At 37.8% G+C, this 21444-nt stretch overlaps 1 protein-coding gene across 8 annotated transcripts in view; it reads right to left on the reverse strand.

Annotated features, from left to right (window-relative positions):
* ERBIN (erbb2 interacting protein) overlaps positions 1-21444 on the reverse strand; it is a 220635-nt gene that overhangs the window by 45978 nt on the left and 153213 nt on the right. For all 8 annotated transcript variants that reach the window (XR_010923878.1, XR_010923879.1, XM_067568851.1 and 5 more), the window contains 9 exons: positions 20946-21061; positions 19689-19758; positions 18750-18849; positions 15471-15592; positions 14666-14836; positions 13630-13812; positions 6545-6659; positions 4054-4234; positions 1594-3130 (listed from right to left, as the gene is read on the reverse strand). Coding sequence is in view for 6 of the 8 variants with exons in the window: in XM_067568851.1 (XP_067424952.1) it covers positions 1594-3130; positions 4054-4234; positions 6545-6659; positions 13630-13812; positions 14666-14836; positions 15471-15592; positions 18750-18849; positions 19689-19758; positions 20946-21061 (2595 nt within the window). In the remaining 2 variants the exon portion in view is untranslated. The remainder of the gene's footprint in view (positions 1-1593; positions 3131-4053; positions 4235-6544; positions 6660-13629; positions 13813-14665; positions 14837-15470; positions 15593-18749; positions 18850-19688; positions 19759-20945; positions 21062-21444) is intronic.

Consider the following 21444-nt stretch of genomic DNA (forward strand, 5'->3'; position numbering starts at 1 on the left):
GAGCATTCTGAGGTCTGGGTACGTTTGGACCATCAATGCCATAGGTTCTGGCAGAAAAATGTCTCTGTTGCCTGGATGTTATTGGCAGAGCGTTTCCACTCTCTCATCTTAGGGTTCTGTTTTGGTAGGGTTGTTTCTATTCCTTATGTACATGCAGCTATGCATTTACACAAGAGAAGGCAAGTTTGAAGACATGCACCTTACACTGGGAGTAGAAAGTGGTGAGGTCTGTGATGGTCCTTCATTTCTGTGGGTATTCAAGGATCCACCACAATAAAAGCACTATTTAAAACACTTTAAACACACTTTAAAACATAAGTGATGTCAGAGCTCACATACCTACCCAGATAAGGCGTGAAGCCAGGATCTACAATTTATTCATGCAAGCAGGGAATTACAATAATTAAGGTTCTTAGTCATGAGGGCTAATGTTTCTGTTCTGATGTTATCACAAAAAAAGGTTACTGCCTGAAAAAATTGTGCAGATTTAAAAAAATACTTGTGTTTCATGTCCATGCTTGAATGTGATACCAAGATTTTTAACCTTGCTTATCTTCAAATAAATTCCCTTAATAAGCAGGGACACTAAGGTGAGGAAAGTGTTAATATAATCATTACCCACCAGCAAGATTTCATCTTCCTGAGGATAAGAATAAAGCAGCTTGATGCATCTGGCTCACAATGTCATCCAAGGCCATGTGTTTTCAAGGACAAGAAATGTGTATCATCAGCATAGCAACAACACTCTGCCCTATAGTTAGAAAATATCTTGCCAAGAGACTTTATATATACATTGAGCAATATAGAGGATTACATTCCTGAAAGATGCTATCCTCACTTCAAATCCCTTGGTAATGACACGTAATTGTTCAACACTGCCAATCAACTCTTATCTTCTAGGTATAGCAAACCACATGAGAGCAGCTGCAGAAATATCAGCCATGTTTCTTAGTCACCAATGGTCAGTCATATCAAATCTGCTGGGATCTCCATGATCAGATGGCTAAATGCCCTTATCTCAAAGCATCAAAAGATCATTCAAGACTCTGACAAACACAATGAACTCCAAAAGTCTGGATTTCTGATTAGTACTTAGTATGCCTTCTGTGTTCAGGTGCAACTGAAGCTGCAGAGACATTAACTTTTCAATCATCTTGCAAAATATATTATATTTTAATATAATTTTTTAAAAACTACACTACAATAAAAACAACACTTACCTGAGCTGGCTCTATAATCCAGCAAGGCTCCATGGTGGAAGTATGATGTTACATTTTAACATCATTCTAAGATTCATTCTACGGTAGCTGAACTGGGTCAACAAGTATGATATGAAAATAAAACTTGGGGGAGAGGGGTGGAGAGCGCAGGGTGGAATAGGGGAAGGTAAGGGAAGTTCATAATCAGTTATATGAATATTCATCTGACATTCAACACATACCTACATTTTTTGAAAAAATGTTTACAGGTTCTATTTAAGAAGTTTCAGAGCACATTTTCATTGCAAAGTGAAAAATTAATCAAAACTAAGATTACATAGCTTGTTTTTTATAATATAGGATGACAGAAAGATGAAAAATTAACAATCTTTACCTTTTCTAACTTTTTAGCTTCAATGTGTCGCAGCACCTGTTCCCGCCAATCATGAGGGACTTTGCTTTTTCCTGGAGGGTCTAACAAAGAATGTTCAGAATTAACCCTTGGGTTTGGTCTTTTTGTGGGACTAGTCCGTGAATAATTAAAGTCACTAACTGACATAGTTCTTTCTGGTATTTCATTCACTGAAGGGCGAGCACTCTGAGGTCTGGGTACATTTGGACCATCAATGCTATATGTTCTTGCAGAAAGAGGTCTCGGTTGCCCAGACGTTATTGGTGGAGCTCTTCCCATTGAATGCAAATCTCTATATGTTAAATAGTCCCCTTCAGGAACCTGAACACGCCTTGAAGGTCCTGTATCACCAACATTTATGGAAGTTGTAGAGGATACGCTGCTCTGTCTCTGAAGAGTATTTCTGGTTGCCCCAGGAACAAGTCTATCATTCGGTGGAATAGCCCACATTTCTATGTGTCTTCCACCCATCCTTTGATGCATATTATATGCTGCATTGGCTCGAACATTGTTATGATTGGAGAAATTCATGTTGGCAGAATGTTTTATGTAATTAGAGCTTTCTGTGCTGTCTGACCTAGATAAACGTTGAGGAGGTAAGCTTCCTTGTTCTATTTGGGCATTTTGTTTTGTGGGCCACAAGGTGTCTTTGGCTGTTGTACTGCTGCTATATTGGATATTATACTGAGGTGCACTGAACATCTGTGCACCACTTGCTATTGGTCCTCTGACTACATTAGCACCTTCAGGATTATGATTTGAATCAAACTTGAACAAAGCTTTTGTACAAGATACTAAATCAGAAGACGACGATGATCCAGGAAATATCTGTAAAGGCTGGTCATATAGTAGAGTAGCAGACTTGCTTCGGACAATGTTTTTTCCATCTGAACCAGCAGACGTTGATTTTACCACTGAGTTTGGCTGTTGAGATCCATTGTCATTGACAGTATCAAAAATTTTTAGAGCACCAATGTCCATGTTGGTGATACTGTGAGATTTCACAACAGGGCCACTTCGCTGTGGGGACAGATCTTCAGTGCTCTTTGAAATACACATATCAGAAGAATCGGTATCAACTGGAATACTTCTCTTTAATTCAGGCTTCCTTGGAGAAGGTGGTGCTTCCTCAGAATGTCCATTCACCTTACTTATAGAACAAAGGTTAAGATATTGATTTCTGTTTTCCAAGTGCTCAGTTTCTTCTTTCATGTTATTGTTTAAACAGCCCGTTAGTGACACTATTTCCTGTGTCTTTAATCTTTCCACAGCACTTGGCTGCACTGTGTCTTCACTAGTGAGTTTGTTGATGTTCATGTTAATTTGGTCTAATTTGTGAGACTCCTCAGTAGCTGTGTTTATATCAACATCTTTTTCTATTAGAGCTAATCTCTCTTCAATGCTTAATTCATATTCAGGCAAATTTGTAATTTTCTCTTGTGCACTGATTTTTTCTTCTTGTGTGATGTTTAATTCACCTCCATTTTGCAAAAGGCTATTAAAATTTTCATCTTCTTCCCTGAAAAAAAGTGATAGCTCATTGAGAAAACCAGAGAGGCAGCCAATAGCATTCATCTATTTTTAAATATTGGTTCAGATAATACACAACTTATCATGCAAAAGTCCCACCCATGAATGCATTATGAGACAAAAGAAATTGCTGACCACAATTTATAATTTCCTATATTGCCATTATAAAAACATACTGTACTAAAGGTCTAATCCTGCAAATCTTACTCGCATGACAAGTTGCACTATTCATGTAAGCAAAAACTTTGAATTAGCAAGAGGTTGCAAAATCAGACCCTGATTTCAGAATTTCACTTAAAAGTTCAGTGTTATTGTTTCAATGTTGTACTTACGTTGTTTTTGTTGCAACAAACAACTAAAATTATATTTTTGATTGGATACTTCCAAATACAAGAGTAGCATGAGAAAAATGTCTCGATTTTAATTTGTTATACCATGTTTTGTTTACTAAACTACAGACAGCTAGCCATTAAACTCCTAGGTTAAATATTTAAGGAAAGCAAACCACTTTTTGTAACCTATATCATTAAACAATTTGCTCTCCTCTGAATACTTTTAAATGATGTGATTGAAGTATTCTTTAGAGACTGTAGAAAAATAAAAGTTCAAAAGGATCCAATTTGTGTAACTTAAGAAGATGAGAACTGTTTGTTTCTTGCATATTAAAATTTGCTGGGGAGGTTGTTTTTGTTTTTTAGAAAAATCAAGTTCTTCTGTGTTACGCTTCAAGATAAAAGTCCTATTTTGTTATTTAAAATTATTTTAAAACAGGAAAGTATTTATTTAATAAACAATAATAAAGGTATCAGACTGGACTGTAATAACAATTTTGTATTAAAAGATAAGCAACAAGTTTCTCTATTGTAGTTGCTCAGGTATCCTAATGGCCTTGTTATAAACTGTTTCACAAACCTGATTTTAGAAATAGCAGAGCTATGTGTTTCTTTGTCCGGAGAGCACAGTGAAGTGTCGTTGCTACTGTCAGTATTTAGAGAGACTGAATCTGACATTCGAGAAGGAGAAGAACAATTGCTGTTATTCTGATTGCTGTTGTGGGTGGCTTCATCTGATAAGGAATCTGCATCTTTATTATCTGAAATAAAATTTGTCAGTTTAGTCATGCACATATTTAACTTCTCTAAAGCCATGTGTAATGCTTATTACTAGAAAAAGTAAGTATAATTTCTTCTAGACTCTAAAATGGCTACACTCTAGCATTAATAATTGTTATAAACATATTAATAAACTGCCTTTGCAAAGTTCAGCTTTGCTTCATATAATCTGACAGAATTTCTGTTTTTGTCAGCAATGGTTCCTGTTTTTTAAGGAAGAATTGGCTAAGAATGGGCTAAGTGCAGTTAGTACTTGCCTACTATTGAAATTCAATTTGTTACTCTGTGATGTTTATTGGCCAAGTACCAATGCTACATTATATAATCTTTTCCAAAACCCATCAATCAAATTATGTTTCACATGTTTCTGCTTTTAGGAACCATTCAAGTGCTTGTATTGCGCACAAGCCTTATTAGGTTTTTTCCAAGTAAAGTGTTCAGCTTCATATGTGAGTGAAATGGTAATATAGCTGTAGACAAAGTTGCTGCTTTCTAACATTACCATAGAATTCCAGTTATCCAAATCTCTCATGTTGTCCTATGTTAATCACCTACTAACAGCGTCTCAATAGGCTTCATCACTGACCATGATTAGTCATGGTATTTTTTTAAAGATAAATAATTTAAATGAATTATGTCCACAATGGTTTTAATAAAATCTAGTTGTTGTTGTTTTTTAACCCTTTATTAAAGTACAATGTATTAAGCAAACATCATCATTACTCCATTTATTCCCCATATTTCTATATCAGCGAAATTGCAGCACTTCAGTTTATTTGAACACCAGGTTATCCAAAAGTTTTGCATGTCCCCCAGATCATCTGGATAAACAGCAACGTACTGTATATAGTTATAATACAGCTCTGTATTGGACAAAATATTCTGGAAGAAAATGAATCTTAAAACCATTGGATGTGCTGTAAACACTGTCATGTTCTGCAGAAAAGTTTTTATAAGTACAGCAAGAAAAGAGCATCCATGTTTTTCTGCCTAACTATAATTCAGAAACAGAACTCTGTAATACTTTCAGGAAAGCCAAAGGCCAGATTTTCTGAAGTAAGATATGTATACCTGCACACATTTTTTCTTGACTAACCTATGCATGCAAATACCTGATGAGCAAGTACAAATCATCTATGTGCATGGCCTAGTGGGCACCAAATTAGCCATGTGCATGAGCAAATCAGGTTTTGTATGCAGAAATTAGACATAGGCAAACATACATATACAATTCACCTTGCTTAACTTTGAAAATCTGGTTCCAAGAGACTAACTCAGTAACCAATAGCAATACATTTGCCAACCTGGCTTCTAGCTCCTGGGAAAAAGAAAAAGCTTTTGGCTCATTTTATTAGCCAGACATCAGATCCCAGAGAAGACTTTGCTAACTGTCAAGTTCATCTCCCTTTTTCACACTTCTTCCACATGTGAGTGAATGAATGTTACATGGATTTACAGCAGGGCAAAGCCCTACAGGTCCCTAAGGTCCTCACTGCCCTCATCCCTTTACAGAGTGTGTCCAAAGTGCTTCTTATTCTGAAAGGAACTGAATTAGTTGACACAGGAGAATATATAAAATAGGCAAAGAACCTCTCCTCCCTAGCCTTTAAAATTTGGTGTCCTAAACATCTAGACCTGCCCTTACTCTTCTGACAAAATGGTTGCCCTGGCTAGAACAATTATCCTCCAAAGAACCAATTCTGGTTCTTTTAACAAATTTCATAACACGAAGTTTCCTCTTGAAAGAAAAAGGGAAGAAAGTGGCTTTGGACTTACAAGCACCAGTCTGGGCCCACAAAGAGACACTTGACAAATTCCATTTTTCTGCAGTTTAAATTTCCATTTATTACACAAAAATGGGATATTAATAGGCTTGGCAGGATTCAATTTACATTGGCAGTCATCAGTAAACATCGATTTTACCTGATACACAGACATCAATGGAAAAAAATACATCCATCGATAATTATCAGTGAGTGCAGCCTCCCCTGCACTTTTCTCCCACAGGGACCCAGAATCCCAGCCATGTAAAGAGCTCTCTGCAGTCCTGCTGATACAGCCCTATGGCAACACAGAATGCCCACTGCTGTGAAACTGATTTTTTTTTTTTTTTTTTTAATCTATAAAAATTGGGGGGAAAGGTTAAAAATAAATCAACATTAACTATCAAATTTACAAAAAAGTAAAAATCAAATTCTGCCATACCTAGGTATTTACTCAATAATAGAGAAATGAACAATCTTCAGAATTATATGACAGTGCTATAGTTTTTGTGTGTTTTGTTATCTAACCTTTTTTGTTATTGCTAAGGGCTACTACTTTTGGTTGGTTAATGGAGGTTTCTATCAGCGGTGGGCGCATTTCTGCCATTTTCATCTCTTCATCAGAAGAGAGTTCTTCTGACTCCTGCCAAAGGAAAAACAAATAGCTTTTATGCTGTAAAACTGTAGAGGGTTGCTTTAAAAAGTTATGCTATAAAAATCGCCACCTACAGAAAGGCCAGATATTACAAATACTAATGAATGCTTATCTCTCATAGTTAAGTTTCTGAAAGTTATTAATGATTTGGATGCCTCCACTTTTGTTTGCTGAACTTGAAACACCAAGGCAGATGCTCAGCACTTCCTAAAAATCAGACCACTTGAGGTGTCTCAGGATGGGTACCCAAATATCACAAGTATCCAAAATCATAAGTGACTTTTGAAAATCTAAGCCAGCAGCTCTAGCAGAACAAAGTGTGGTAAGGAAAGCCTATAGGTAGGCTGGCAGGGGCTCAAACTCTCATCTAAGAATGCCCTCTACTTTGAGATGTAGTTAGTCTTGAGGCAAAAAGGGGTAACTAATGTTGATGATTAGTGATGCTACTTTGGCATCTCTTTCAGGAACAGAAACTAGCTAAGTCTTTGGATATTTTGCAGAATTTCAAAATCTGACAGCTTATCTTTTCCCCTTTTTCTGGTCACTTCTATTATGATCTAATAATATTTTCAAATAAAGCGTGGCGCAGCAGTAAACTGAATTCAGATTTATAATTCAAAAGGGAAGATATTTCCTAGGAAGTTTGAGGTCTGAATCTTGTTTTTAAGGCTGAATACATGAGAGAAAAAATGTTTACTGCTTCTTTTCAGCAAGGTTCAGTCTAAGAAGCTGAAAATTCAACCTCTTTCTAAGGTAAAGAGGTGGAACAGGAGGAGAGCAGGGTGAGATGAGCAGAAGGAAATATATGTTTTTCCTTTTGCATTGTTTGGCTGCCTTCTTCTCTAGCTTCTCACTGAACAGCTTGATTGATGCCTATAAACTTTTAAGGGGCAATACCAGTTGCACAAGCATCCACTTTCCAGAGATATTTTTAAAAGGTCTCTTTAGATGGGACATCTGAAGCCAAGGAACTTAAAGGAGATTAAAATTTAACTTTGCCCAAGGACGTATAAACAAATAAAGCTCCAGCTTGACCAATTTTACGCAAGGCAGATGTCAGTTTGTCTTTTATTTAATCAGCCCCAAGCTAAAAGAATTCTGGAGAAAGTATTGAAGACCATAGTAGCTTGCCCAGATGCAGCTAAGGCATCATAATTCTTTCTGAGTCAGCTCTTTATTTTGCTATTGGTTTGATCTTTAAGAAAAAACACCTCCATCTATGAAGTAGACAATTCTTTCAGAGGATGCTGTTTTCTCTTAAAAATACTGCAAAATTCTTCTAGTAGAGAGTCTGGAAACTGAAACCTGCAGAGTTAGCATCTTTTGACTCAGATTTTTTCTTGCTAGGAGTTTCAGGACATTTCACCTGCAGGACTTCTGGTAGGAGTTGCAGGGGGCTCTTCTTCCATGATGTAGCCTGACTAACAGCTCTATTCCATAGTGCCTCTGGCTACAGTAAGGAAGAACACAGCCTTATTGTGAGGACAGGCAAACACAATTTAGCCTCCCAAAAACAGAAATGCATTTCAACGTAATTAGGATAGTCACTCACTCACTATTTCTATCACTGTTCCCCTAGATTTTAATGCAGCAGATAAAATGGTTACTGACCTGTACTGTAACAGTTATTCTCTGAGATATGAGTGCAGATGTATAATTCTACTCAGGTGCGTGCATGCCCAATGCACCAAAACCAAAGAACTTTACATAGCAGTACCCCTCATGTGATGCTGCACACTGTGCACTTAGCTCCTTTGCTGGCTATTTAAGGGAAGTGCCACCTCAGCCCCCTTCAGTTCCTTTGCACCCAACATGATGAGTAGAGACTCCAAAGCAGAGGGGATGAAAGGTGGGACAGGATGGGCACCCAAAAATACATGTCTGCACCCACATCTCGAAGAACAACAGTTACAGTATAGGTAAAAAACGCTTTTTCTTCAAATGGTTACAGACATGTATTCCACTCAAGAGTCTCCTCTCCTAAGCGTGCTGCATGTGAGAGTCACCTAGGAGATGAGTCTACTTAAACAATGACTGCAGGACTGCCTTGTCAAAATCTGCATCTGACTTAGATGCAATGATAACAGCACAGTGCTTGGTAAGGGTGTACAGAAGACCAGGTAACAGTCCTGCAAACATCTAATATTGCAACATCACTGAGGAATGCTATCAACATCACTTTAAGCTCTCCTTGAATGAGTGTTTAATTGCCATGGAGACAATGTCTGAGCTACTTCATATGTTGTCATAATGCAGGAAGATATTCACCTGGAAATAGTCTGTGCAAAGATCACCTGGCCTTTCATTCGATCCTTATTTGAATAAAAAAAATTAGGGGATGCTAAAAAAAACATGACAAAGCACTATCTCAAATCCAACACATGAAATCACACTTCATCTGCATTAAAGAGCAGTTTAGAAAAGAACACTGGTAAGTAAATCATTTAGATAAGGTGAAAACCACTTTCGACAAAAAGTTTGAGGTGGTTGTAGGGCCACCACTTGGTCTATGAAAAAGTGGGTATATGGGGCCTCAGTCATGAAGGCCTGTAGCTCACTCTCCTTGCAAATGTTATAGCAACAAGGAATACTGTCTTCTGGCGCAGAAGGGTCAGAAAACAGGTTGCCAGGGGCTTGAATGGAGGCCCCATAAAAGGAGCTAAGCCAGTATTAAGGTCCCACCAAGGAACTGTTTCTTAGGAATCTCACTACCATGGAGTACAAGAAAATTTGCTTCCTTTGGATGGGCCTGATGAAATGCTGATGTCACTGTTAATGAACCCTCAAGGAACAGAGCAACAGACCAGAAGACTGACTGTATAACAGGAATTCCAAAATGTCCTGAATGCTAGTCAGCATCAGCTGAAATCCCTGAGCTAGCGACCAAACTGAAAATCGCTTCCAGTTGGCCAAATAAGTAGCCTTACCAGAGGTCTTCCTATTAATACTTGTCAAACAGCTTCCAAACATCATTGCTCCTCTTCATCTAGCCATGCAGCCATTCCGAGGTCCAGATTGCTCAGCATTGGATGCCAAATCTGACCATAGTGCTGGATCAATAGGCTGGGATAAAGAAAAAGATATGGGAGGCCAAACCAACAGACTGAGGAGGTTGGAGAATCAACACAGTCTCAACCGAGCTGGTGTAATGAGAATCAGTCTGGCATGATCCAACTTCAGTTTGAGAATGACCTGCAGGATGATTGGGAGGGGGAGGAAGACATACCAGAACACTGATCCCAAATTCAAGTAGAAGGGGTCTGTCAAGAAACCTGGACTGAGGCTCGCTTGAGAACAAATCTGATGGCACTTCTTTACAATGAAAGACAACAGGTCAATAGTCAGAATGCCTCATTCTCTGAAGCTGGACCACAACACACTGTTCTTCAGAAACCATTCATAATTCTGAGAGAAAAATCCTGCTGAGGTGATTGGCTAAGTTCCCGTACCTCTGTAATTGTGCAGCCATGATGCATTCTTCCTGATACAGAACAATCAAAACTTCACTATCTGCTGACAAAGCTGCTTATAGTGGGCTCCATCCTGCTTGTTCATATAATACATTGCGGTACCGTTGTCGGTAAGTATATGAACCACTGTGCCTTTGATGCACGACTGAAAGACCTGGCACACATTGTAAATAGCTTGAAGCTCCAGGACACAGATATGAAGAGAAGCTTCCTGATCTGTCTACAGTCCTTGAACTTTCAAAGTCCCCAGATGTACTCTCCAACCTACTGTGGAGGCACGATTGATATGGTTGTGGAGGATGGCAATATGCGAACTTGAAACAGGCCTGAAGAGAATGAAGATGCAATCAAGCATGCTGGTCTAAGTAAGTATTTGACCAAACAACTTCAGGCATACGTGAATCATATGGAAGAATGAGCCTGGATGGACAGCCACAGACAATGCATTGTCTGAAATTGCTCACTTAGCAGACACACCTTGAACTTGTAGAGTGTCGTAGGGCCCCACTTAACTTGACTTTTTGCATTAGTTTAAAAGTTGATTTTGCTTTGTTTACAAATAGACCCAGATGATCAAAGAGATGCAGTGTGAACCAGACATGGTCAACTGCTTTTTTCCAGTTTGCTGCTCTTGATTTTCAAGATGCCTATTTCCATGTGGCAGTTTTCCTGAGCCATGGGAAGTTTCTTAGATTTGTAGTCGCAGGGTACCATTATCAATACACAGTGCTTCCCTTTGGCCTCTCCTCAGCACCTCTGATTTTCACCAAATGCATGGCTGTAGTAGCTGCACATCTCAGGAAGAGGGGAATATAGGTCTCTCTCTTCATGAAATTGGTTGGTGAGAAGCAAGTCCAGAGATCAATTCCTTGTCCCTACTGCGGGAACGGTGCCAATCTTGATACCCATCGTGATCCATAGGAGGTCTCAACAATCTTTGAGAATGATGTCTCAAAGATGAGGGAGAGGGAAAGGATGTCACTGAGCTCAATCCTGACAAACACCCCAAGTCATCAAAAGCAACAGAGAAGTCACCCCAGGTGAAGCAAGCAAATATCCAGCCATGTCTGAAGCCCAATACACCAACTACATCAGTACTGAGGCAGGTAGAGAAATCAATGTTTCGAGGATTGGTAGCAGCACTGCATTCACACTTCGTATCAAAACAGAAGATGGTACCGAAGCATGGGTTAGTACTGATCCCGTGGATGTGGTCTGCACCACAGTCATTGTTGGTACTGAAGATAGTAACTGTGCTGACAGACCCCCTGGTACTGATAAAGAGGCCAACCTACACTGCCTACTCTGAGTGTTAGGCAGTGTTGAAGAGATGATTAAGACAAATCTGCAATCAATGTAGGTTGTAACGAAGACTGCACAAAAGTAGTCCTGGCAGCAGAATGTTCCTGAATAATTGGAGAATTAGGAACAGGGAGGCAAAGCAGGTCTGTCGTTGCCTGGTATACCAATGGTGGGGAAAGAGTTAGTCCCAATGTCATTAGTACTGTACTCAACGGGCATTCCACGGCTGGTACTGGAGTCAACGATCTAGTATCCCACTGATGCCACCTCAAAGACTAAGTAGACTGCTCAACTCCATCTTGCGTACCAGAAGAATCACAGTGTTGGTCTGCACTCCTCCTGGAAGAGGAAGATTATTCTCCTCAAGCTCTGAAGTGGCTGCAGTCCGTTTTGTGAGACCATTTTTTGGACATGATCTCTTCTTCCTGGGGAAGGCATCCAAGTCTAGCCAAGGAACATTGGCTTGCTACAGCTCTGACAATGTCTGAGGGACCGGACAATCTGCAGAGGTCTTGGGTATCCTTGCCAGCTAGAGGCACAAGTACCTCAGCCACCTATGTTCTTTTCTTAAACAATTTGCAGATGGAGTACCTTTCTTTAATGTGCCCTTCTCTGAGGCACAACAAGCACCATCTGTGGGGATCACTATTGAAAATAGCCTTCCCACATGGGAGACAATGTTTAAATATTGGTAAGGACATCCCAAAGTAAGTATTTACTATAAACTAAAAGTAAGGTAACCGCTAAACTAACTTAATCGTGTATGACAAAATTCCAGAAAACTGAGATAGAAAAGTGAGAGATAAATACCACAGAGAACGTTCGGACTCGAGCTGCAGACGGTGAGAAGTAGCAAACAGGGTTTGGGGTGACTCTGCCCTTAAGTAGCCTGGGAAGAGGATAAGGGCCACAGGGCATGAGCACCGCCCCCTACAGGTACTGCTAAGAAAAGTTCTCTCTTATCACTGCACTGGGCATGCACACATCTGAGTAGAATACACTCGAAGAACAACTTTTCAATTTTGAAATGGAGAACTTATTTGCATACGAAGTTTAGATGCCTGGATTCAGCTAGAACTGAGCTAATGCTATTTTAACCCTGGTTACCAATTGGAAGCAAGAAATTTTGTTCCAATGTCTGATCAACTGGATCCTTCCATCTCCTTCACTTATTGGTATACTGCTGGCTTGGAAAGTTGCTGTTGCAAATGTTAAACAGCCAACCTATTTCTCTGATATCATCTTTTTTATTTTTTAATGTCAAAAATAACATTTTTCAGTAACATTTGCAGCAGCTTGCTAGAACGAAGAATGTGCTGCTCAGAAAGAAGATGCAGCTGTCCTTCCAAAGGGTGGCTTCTCAGAATGTTCAAACTATATTGCTCATTATTTAAACACATACAACTTCACTTATGCTATGGAAAATACAGTTTAAAAATTGTGATTTGTGGTAATTTTTTTTAGTGGTGAGTTCCATTGATTTATGCCATGTCTCTCTAGTTGGTCCTAAGTAGAAAAAGATGGGGGACTACTTGGTGTACATCCATCACACACCTATACAAAGATTATAGGAATTCAAGATCTCTGCCTAAATCTTAACCAAAAGCTTACAGGTTTATAAACCCACAACAGCTAAATTAAATTCAAACCTTCTTTAGTGCAGATGTCTGTATTAAACATAGTGGCACAGATTTTTTAAAACATATCTCCTTTTTACATTTAAAATGTGTGAGCAAAATTTAAGTCACTTGAATGTCAAAGTTTCCAGCTGCTCCCACAAATCAGATACTTGGATGTCTAAATGACAGCTGTGCCTACAACTACCTATGCAACAAAAAGGGGGAGACAGTTAAGAGGAAGCAGAAAATCAGTACCACCATAAGCACCTTCTGACTGGGCTTTGACCACACATTTAAATCAGTGAGGTTTTTGTGGGATTTTTTTAAATTCACATATATTTCAGTCTGTATCTCCAATAAAATGCAGACAAAAACTTATTTCAAAGTAATCTGAAGTGAGAAAAACATTGCATTACTTTGTTAAAAACCATACTTACTTCCCAGATGCTCACAATACTAATGGATGGGCATTTTCTGCTATTGTCAACATAATTTTTCAGAATAGCAGATTCAATCCGACATGAACGCAATTCTTTTACTGCCATGGTGCTCATCATAATGCCATACCTCAAGCATATCTTCATGGTTGACTATTATTTTCGTGTTCTCTAAGGTTTTAACATGTGCAGTCATCAGTAAATTTTCAGTGCTGTGCTCAGCTTCTGGTTCAATGGGCTGCTGCACACAGTTTTCCATCATATATTTCTCTCGGTCTTCTGTTTTACTCTTTGCTGAAGCAACTTCTGAAGTCTAGAGTAATTAAAAAAGATTAGTGGAGAACTATCCTGGAAAGGTTTACAATTATTAATGTTTTATAATTATAGCTAATATTTTATATTTTGGGGAAATCATGCAACAACATAAAACAGATACAAATTCAAAAATAATTTTGACTGCAAAGCAAATGTGAGGAGATATCTTTTGGATTATTAAAACAGCTGATTATAAACTTTTTTCCTACAAATCTATTTTATTCCCCTTCTTGCTGACTTAGTGGCAGACTAGAATGGCAGACACATGAACACATTAAACAAAAAACAACAAAAAACATACTGGTGCACTGACAATGAGAGAAGTTAGCAGCTGTCACCACTGTTACCACCAAGATAATCAACATGTTTTGGGCCAGTGAAGGATTTATTAGATGCTTCGCCATTGTTGCCTTTTCCAGCTTTTTCTATAAATCCTCTGATCAAAGACAGGGGAAAGGCAGAGTCCTCTGTGATCATTCTGATTTCCAGTTTGAGAATCAGCAAATAAGGGATGCTTAAAGGCATGGAGATGCCATTGTTCAGAAGATCAAACAAGCTACTTTTGTGATATGCCTAAATTATACTGATCTCAGGAGTGAGTCACTGGGGTTGCTTCCCAAACAGAGTCTTTCAGAGAGCAGCAACTATCACTAACACAAAGCACCCATTTATTACTGGTTCTTTTAAAATACTGAATACATAGATTATGTTCTTTAATTTGATGTTTGTGAAATATTTCAGCAAGAAAACAAGATTGAATTAGAAGGAATAAGTGAATATATTGTTATGCAATATAATACTCCAGATCTTTGGAATAGCTGTCAAAATTGGAAGAGGAAATTGATTCTAACCTTTACACCCACATCTTTTACTGAAACTTGCAGGCCATCTTTCTTTGACTCTTTGCCAGCATCTTCAGTGGTTTCTTCATCTTTAAGTCTGTGTACTATTGTTTGAACCGTTTTGACCATATTCTTTAATTCGTCAGGATATGGTGTTGGATATCTCTTCAGATTACCCTCCTGTGTAAAAGAAAATAAGAGCAACAAAACCACTTAAAACATGAATTTTCAATCAAGTATGAATTTAACAAGACAGAATTAACAGAACAAACCTGCACATCTATTTTGCCATTTGAATTATATCTGGATAAACCCAGCAGTACTGAGGGTAAATTAGCTAGTCCCAGAAAACAGTTCTACTATGTTATCTCATGCACAGAAGCCTGTCCAATCCTATCTCATTAAAGTGGTTGCTGTTTCTCCTTTGCCTATATTTATAGAATACTCAAGATACAGTCCTTAATAGCTGTGAGATCCCAGTGATTCTTTCCAACTACTGTCCTGAATTTTTTCAAAGCATCATAGTGCAGCAGTATCCCAGTAATGCACAGTATTGCCTTAAACCAGCTCACAGTTTAACAACGTGCTCCATTTTAATAACATATCCTAATTGTCCAGACAAAAGAGAAATCCACTGATCAAAAAGGCTTTTCCCTTCAATAATTTAAAAAAATGGGGGATGAAAAGAAAATAAGTTTGACTCTTTTTAATTCTTCAACTACTAGATATTAATCAGTGCAGATAGAAGTTGATAGCCATTAGCAAGAGTAAAGGGGAATAATCAGGAATTCAAAATGGAGTTGGCAATACTGACCCTGGGTGGTGCCTCCCTTTCATCTTTGTCTTCATCACATTCAAATGCCACCTGAGCACGCTGTTTTCTCTGCTCCTCCCACAAAGAGGGATTGAAACTTTCATTATCAGATATGAACAGAACTACATAAAAAACAAAACACAATTCTAATAAATATAGGACACATTAAATGATATGAGAAACCATTTCTTTTTTATTCCTTTTATTAGGTAGGGTTTGTATTTACACCCATGCTTGAGAAGGTAAAGGACCAGCAGGACCAGAAACTAAAGACCTTTCATCGTCTAATCAGCTATGCTTGCAGCTCATTGCATTGAGAACTTGCCTGTATTCTCTTAATAGTGACAACTTCACCTTCAATCTACAGAAAAAAATCCTCTCTGAAGATGTATTTCAGTTTTCAAGTATTCTCATCAAAGGGACTCTCCTGAGCTGAGCCTGCCAACTGTAACAAATTATGCAGGCTGCTTTTCTGATATGGTCTAGTAGAGGATGATAGGGCAATACAACTGATTTTACTAAGATTTACATATTTCTAGTAATGAAAGACTTACCTACAAATATGCCAGACTTCCAAATATCCATCTGCTACTACTAATGATCCTTACAAATAACAAAAAACCTACCCAAAACATTAAGATAAACACATGCCTAATTCTTATTTTTAGGAAAAAGAAAAATTCCCTATTACCTTGTTGTCACTACTTATTGTAGTATGTATGTTCATGACAGATACTAATAAACTGGTTTGGTATTAATTTATCAAACTTTACTACAAAAATCCCCTGCATTCCTATATATCACATTAGCAACAAAGAGATTCCTCACATGAACAGCAACTTCTCAACATTCCTATATTTGCTATAGAAAAATAATTTTTAGATTAAATGGACCCCAAATGTAGCCCTCAATAGTCAAGATAATTAAAATTATATCTATTAAATAAATAAGGCAAATGTTGACATTTCAGCTAAAGAACATCTTTCAAGTTGATTAACCTACACTGGGAGTGCATTACTATGTAGCTTTTTCCGACCTAAAAACAAATCAAGGATTCAATCTTCTAAATTCTACCAGTAGTTCTTTTTGAAACCTGGTTTTGTGATGGCAACCCCAGACAGGGGTCTCCACCAACCTATCTGATCCTAACCAAAGCGTATATTATATAAGTCATTCCCACCAAAAGATAGCAACTCATGAATTTAATGTCAGGTGAGTCCAAATGGAGACACAGACATTCACTCAAACTTCATTCCAACTTCACTGCCATGAGAAACCAATAACGATTTGAAATTAATATCCTAATCCAGATAGTAGTAGTAATATGAAGTTACTAAAATTTATGGTGATGATAAATGCAGAGTTACAGTAAATAACTATGGTTTTGAAGAGCTCTAACTATGACTCTGCATAAACACAGGAAACAGATCTGTTGAGCAGAAAATTGTCATATTTACAGTCACTTTTCAGGGAATGTTGCCAACAAAGCGTTAATTGCCACCAGTGTTCTCTCCATCATTTTAATATTCAAAACTGCTGCTAACTCTTACGATTTTATTGCAAGTCTTGCAATACAAGAAAAATATCACATTGTTCTACCTGCTGATGTGAATAGTGCTTGGGAATATAATCTTTCATTTTAAAAAAAACAAAAAAGCAAGTTTCTAGCCCTCATACTTACAGAAAAAAGGTTGAAAACATGACCCAAGCATAAAGTAAAGGGGCTTAGAAATTTTAAGGCAAATAAAGAGAGACACTCCCTTTTAAAATCTTATGATTTTTAAGTCAATATCATGCTCTTTTAGGGCCTTACTCAGGGTTGGGAATACTAGAACCACTACATGCATAGGCACAGATTTATTATATTACCAGATTTCATGCCATTAAAAATCGATTTTTTTCATTGATTTGGGGAGGAGGGGCACCATCTTTCTCCTTCATGACTGCTTTGGGGTCAAGGAAGAGCATTTACTCCCCTCCTCTGCTTCCTTCCAGGGGGTCGGAACAACCCCTCATCCTTCTTTTGTGATAATACTCTCACAATTTGGGGTAAAAGTATAAAAAAAAGAACATATATAAAGAATATATAAAAAAGAAGATTGCAAAATCACGAGGTTACAAAGGTTACTCAATTTGGACACTTCCTAACTTCTGAGTACTTGACTTTGCAACCTTAATACTCTTAACTTTTTGTGTGTGGGCAAGTTCCTAGGTTCTTTAAAAAACCAAACTAAAAAATCCCTGAAATTCCATCCTGTGGCATCATGTTGATAACCACATGGTTCATCAGCAAAGTTGTAACTTTTACATTCACTGCACAGAACTTTGCCACTTGAGCTACAGTAGTAACTGATAGCAGCAGCAGGTTGTCATCCTCTTTTGGACTAGTACTAGTGGGGGATGAGACACACTTTGGCCAGTAGGTTTCACAGGTATTTGCTGACAGCAGACAAATGGTGAAATGAATGGAATCTAGGGTTCCACTCAAAGCTCTGGAATGCTCAGATATTCTTCTACTTGTCCTCCCACAAGCCTACCCTTTTCTGCACTGATCCCTCCAACTTGTCCCTGCACCAGTATGGTTTCTTCTCCACCCCTAGCTTCTCATCCCAGACCCATTCTTTTCATCTAGTTAGTCCTTGTCGCCATTCCTCAAATTTCTCTTCCCAGTTAGTATCCTTGCCCAAGCAGCCCTACTCTCCACACTCTGAGTCCAAGTCTCTTCCCCCCATTCCCATTCTCTCACCCCCCAGTTCCCAGTCTCCTTGCCCAGCCACCTCCAGCTTCCCCTCTTCCTTGTCTTTCCCTCTCACCTTCAGCTCATAATCCTACCAGGGCTTCTACTGCAAACTCAATCTCCACTTTCCCCAGATCCTTTCCCCAATCTTTTTGCCCAGTCAGTCCTAGTTCCTACCTCACATCCCAGGCCCTCATCAGGTCTGTCCATCCCCTTCCCTATTCTCCACTCCTACTGATTTCTCTGTTCTAATGTCCTTGCCCTGTCACTCCCAGTCTCCCCGGGTTCTCATTCAATCTCAGTACCCTCTTTCTTCCCCTGCTCTGATTTAATAATCCCTGGCTTCACTCAGTTCTATCCGAGACATTATTGTTCACATTCTTCAGAGAAATTTTCAAGGACTCCAAATTTTCATCAAATTATTCTTTGTATTTTAGATCTAAAAAGTTTAATATATTGAAAGTCATGTTCTCTGAACTCTTTCCATTTTTACTTTCACTGATCAGTGTTTTTGACAAAAAGAATCATTCAGAAATTCCTACCATCCTCACTCCTTGGTTGCTGTGGGAACATGTAATTAGTAAGCACTGTTTTCTGTGTTTCTGGGTCGACTTCTTTTTGAAGGGGGATGAGCGGTTTAGACTGAGAAAGAAAAAAATACTATGAGAATATACATGTGGAACACACAAATGAGATCTAAACATTTGCTGCTTATCTACACAATGCAGATTAGATTTTGAAGGCTGATCTGTCTGGCATTAATTCCCACGTATTCTTCTGAAAAGGATTTTTACAAGTTACACAAAACAAAGTTACATCAAATAAATGAATATTTTATAATACTTGCTTGGGAATTCTAAAACGTAACACTATAATAGACTATTAGAGATGCATAAAACAATGGATATCTATACACAACAAGTATTCAGTTTCATTCTAGTTTCATTGGTCAAAGTTTCATGGTCCCAAAATATTCTACATCTGGAGTGTACATTATCCATTTGAAACTTCAGTGAAGTGCATAGAACAGAACAATTTTCTAAGCTAGAATTTGATCAGGACAGTAGGTTCTGTGCCCTGCCTTCCAAAAGATGTAAATGATCTTGAAATTAGCAGTGTGGTTGGTACCTCTGTTTCATATCTCATCTGAAATAATGTATTTCGAGCACCATAGTACCCTTTAACACTACTCTGGGCACTGGTTTCGTACTGAATCAAAGAAAAGAGTGTTATCTACTAAATTACCTGCACTAGCAACACTGTTGGTTTGCCAGGAGTATGAATGTCTCCCAGTCATGTACCAACTACATGCACTGCTGTTTAGTTTATGAGCACTGAGAAAGTTACAACCTGCAATTGTCTTGGTGTATTTGTGGATTATCACTTTTTACCCTACTGATTATTCCATAAAATTAACTATTTCTTTTAAGAATAACTTGGACAGATATCAATTATATAAACATATCAAAAATATTGTTCACCTGATTGTCTGATAGCCACATTGCAGTCAGCTGTTGAAGCTTTGTAAAGCTAAAGGGCAAATTCTTCAGTCTGTGAAAGAAACAAATCAGAAAATACAAGGCAAAAATGTAATCTAAGCATGGGTGTCAAGACTAATGGTCTAGTCAGAAACAATACTATATTTGTTACCTCTGAAAAGACTGCAAAACATTTTAAAAAAATATTGTTTGATAAATATAGAAGGGTAATAATTTGAGGGGCAAACAGTTTAATTTCAAGTACATGCTAGAGCTGTATGGAGAAAGGCAATTTCATTTTGTGGAGGATTTCAATTTTTTGAAATTTGGCATTATTCCGATTTCCTACAAACCCGCCAAAATTTCCATGCTGTCACTAATGCGAATGGGGCAATCCAAATGGTGGACTTTGCCAGAGCTGCAGACCCTAGAACTTCTGCATTTCCCAACTCTGAGACAGTGGGCTGCTGAGGAGCCAGGTACACAAGTTGGCAGGAAACTGGGCTGTGTTCCGTTGGAATCCTGCCTCATTTCCAGAGGAACTTTGCCAAAATCAAACCACCTCTGTGAAATGCTTCAATTTCAATGAAACGGCAAATTCCAGCAAATAAATGTTTTGTCACAATTTTGCTGACCAGATCTAATAAATGCAGAGATGCATTCAGCTATTTTACAGCGCACTGTGATAGTATTCTGGGTCCTGCCTTGTACTGTATATACATATATGACATTCAAGTCTTATCTGAAATATTGATACGGATAGTCTTATAAATTTAATTCCAAAAGAATAAAGGCTAATGATTATGAATGAGATCAAGTTGTGCCTTACAAGGGAAAAGACACACAAAAATCACTCTGGCTTAACTACACCATATCTGCTGGATTCACATGCAGCTGGAAGAGTACAATAGCAACAAAAAGTGCAATAGTGCAGTTTTGTTTCTTGAGTCACTCCCATGGCAGTGACTGAAAAGGAACACAAAAGCTTTTACAAAATGCAGAAGTACCCAAAAAATGCAGTAAGATGATTATTGTGACAGATAATAAAATACCAATTAAAGGTGCTATTTTATCTTTAAGATGAGAAAGAACCGCAAGACAAAGATCAGAACATTTTTGAAAGGGTGGAATGAAAAGAATTATATTTTGTACAAAATGTCTCCGTATTTAAATTCAGAGACATATTGCATTCAGATTACAATCTCTGCAACACTTCTGCATTTTATGCAATAGCCAACTAAATGAATGCAATTTACAAACCTATTGTCACTTAGATTGATGACTTTTAATTTCTGCATATCACCCATTTCCTCAGGGAGAAATTCAAGCTTGTTGGAATGCAGAAATAGCACTGTTACATTTTTCCAGTTTCCAATCTGAAAAAATAAATATGATTGATTATTCAGCTTTACAACTCTACTTAAACTGATTCGCAATCTTAGAATGAACACATCTAATATTAAAATTATTGTGTGTACAATTTTATTTGCTTTGTTCTTAAATATGAAGCTGAATATGCCATTATAATATTAAGTAAAAGTAATTATTTTTTCCTTCATTTTGTTTCTGAACTAACAATTTAAACATTACTTTTGCAAAACCAAGCTTGCCTCAAAATATTTCAGTGCTTGGATTTCAATTACTTAAAACGCCACTGTATGTGCACATCAATGAATTTTTAAACCATTTTCAGAAAATACACTCAAAATCTGTCACTTTGGTATCCGAAGTAAACAGAATTAAGGTATATATAAAATAT

The sequence above is a fragment of the Emydura macquarii genome, unplaced genomic scaffold (genome assembly GCF_026122565.2).
Source record: "Emydura macquarii macquarii isolate MOO-44397 ecotype Brisbane River unplaced genomic scaffold, CSIRO-AGI_Emac_v2 contig_2897, whole genome shotgun sequence".
In the NCBI taxonomy this organism is placed as follows: Eukaryota; Metazoa; Chordata; order Testudines; family Chelidae; genus Emydura; species Emydura macquarii.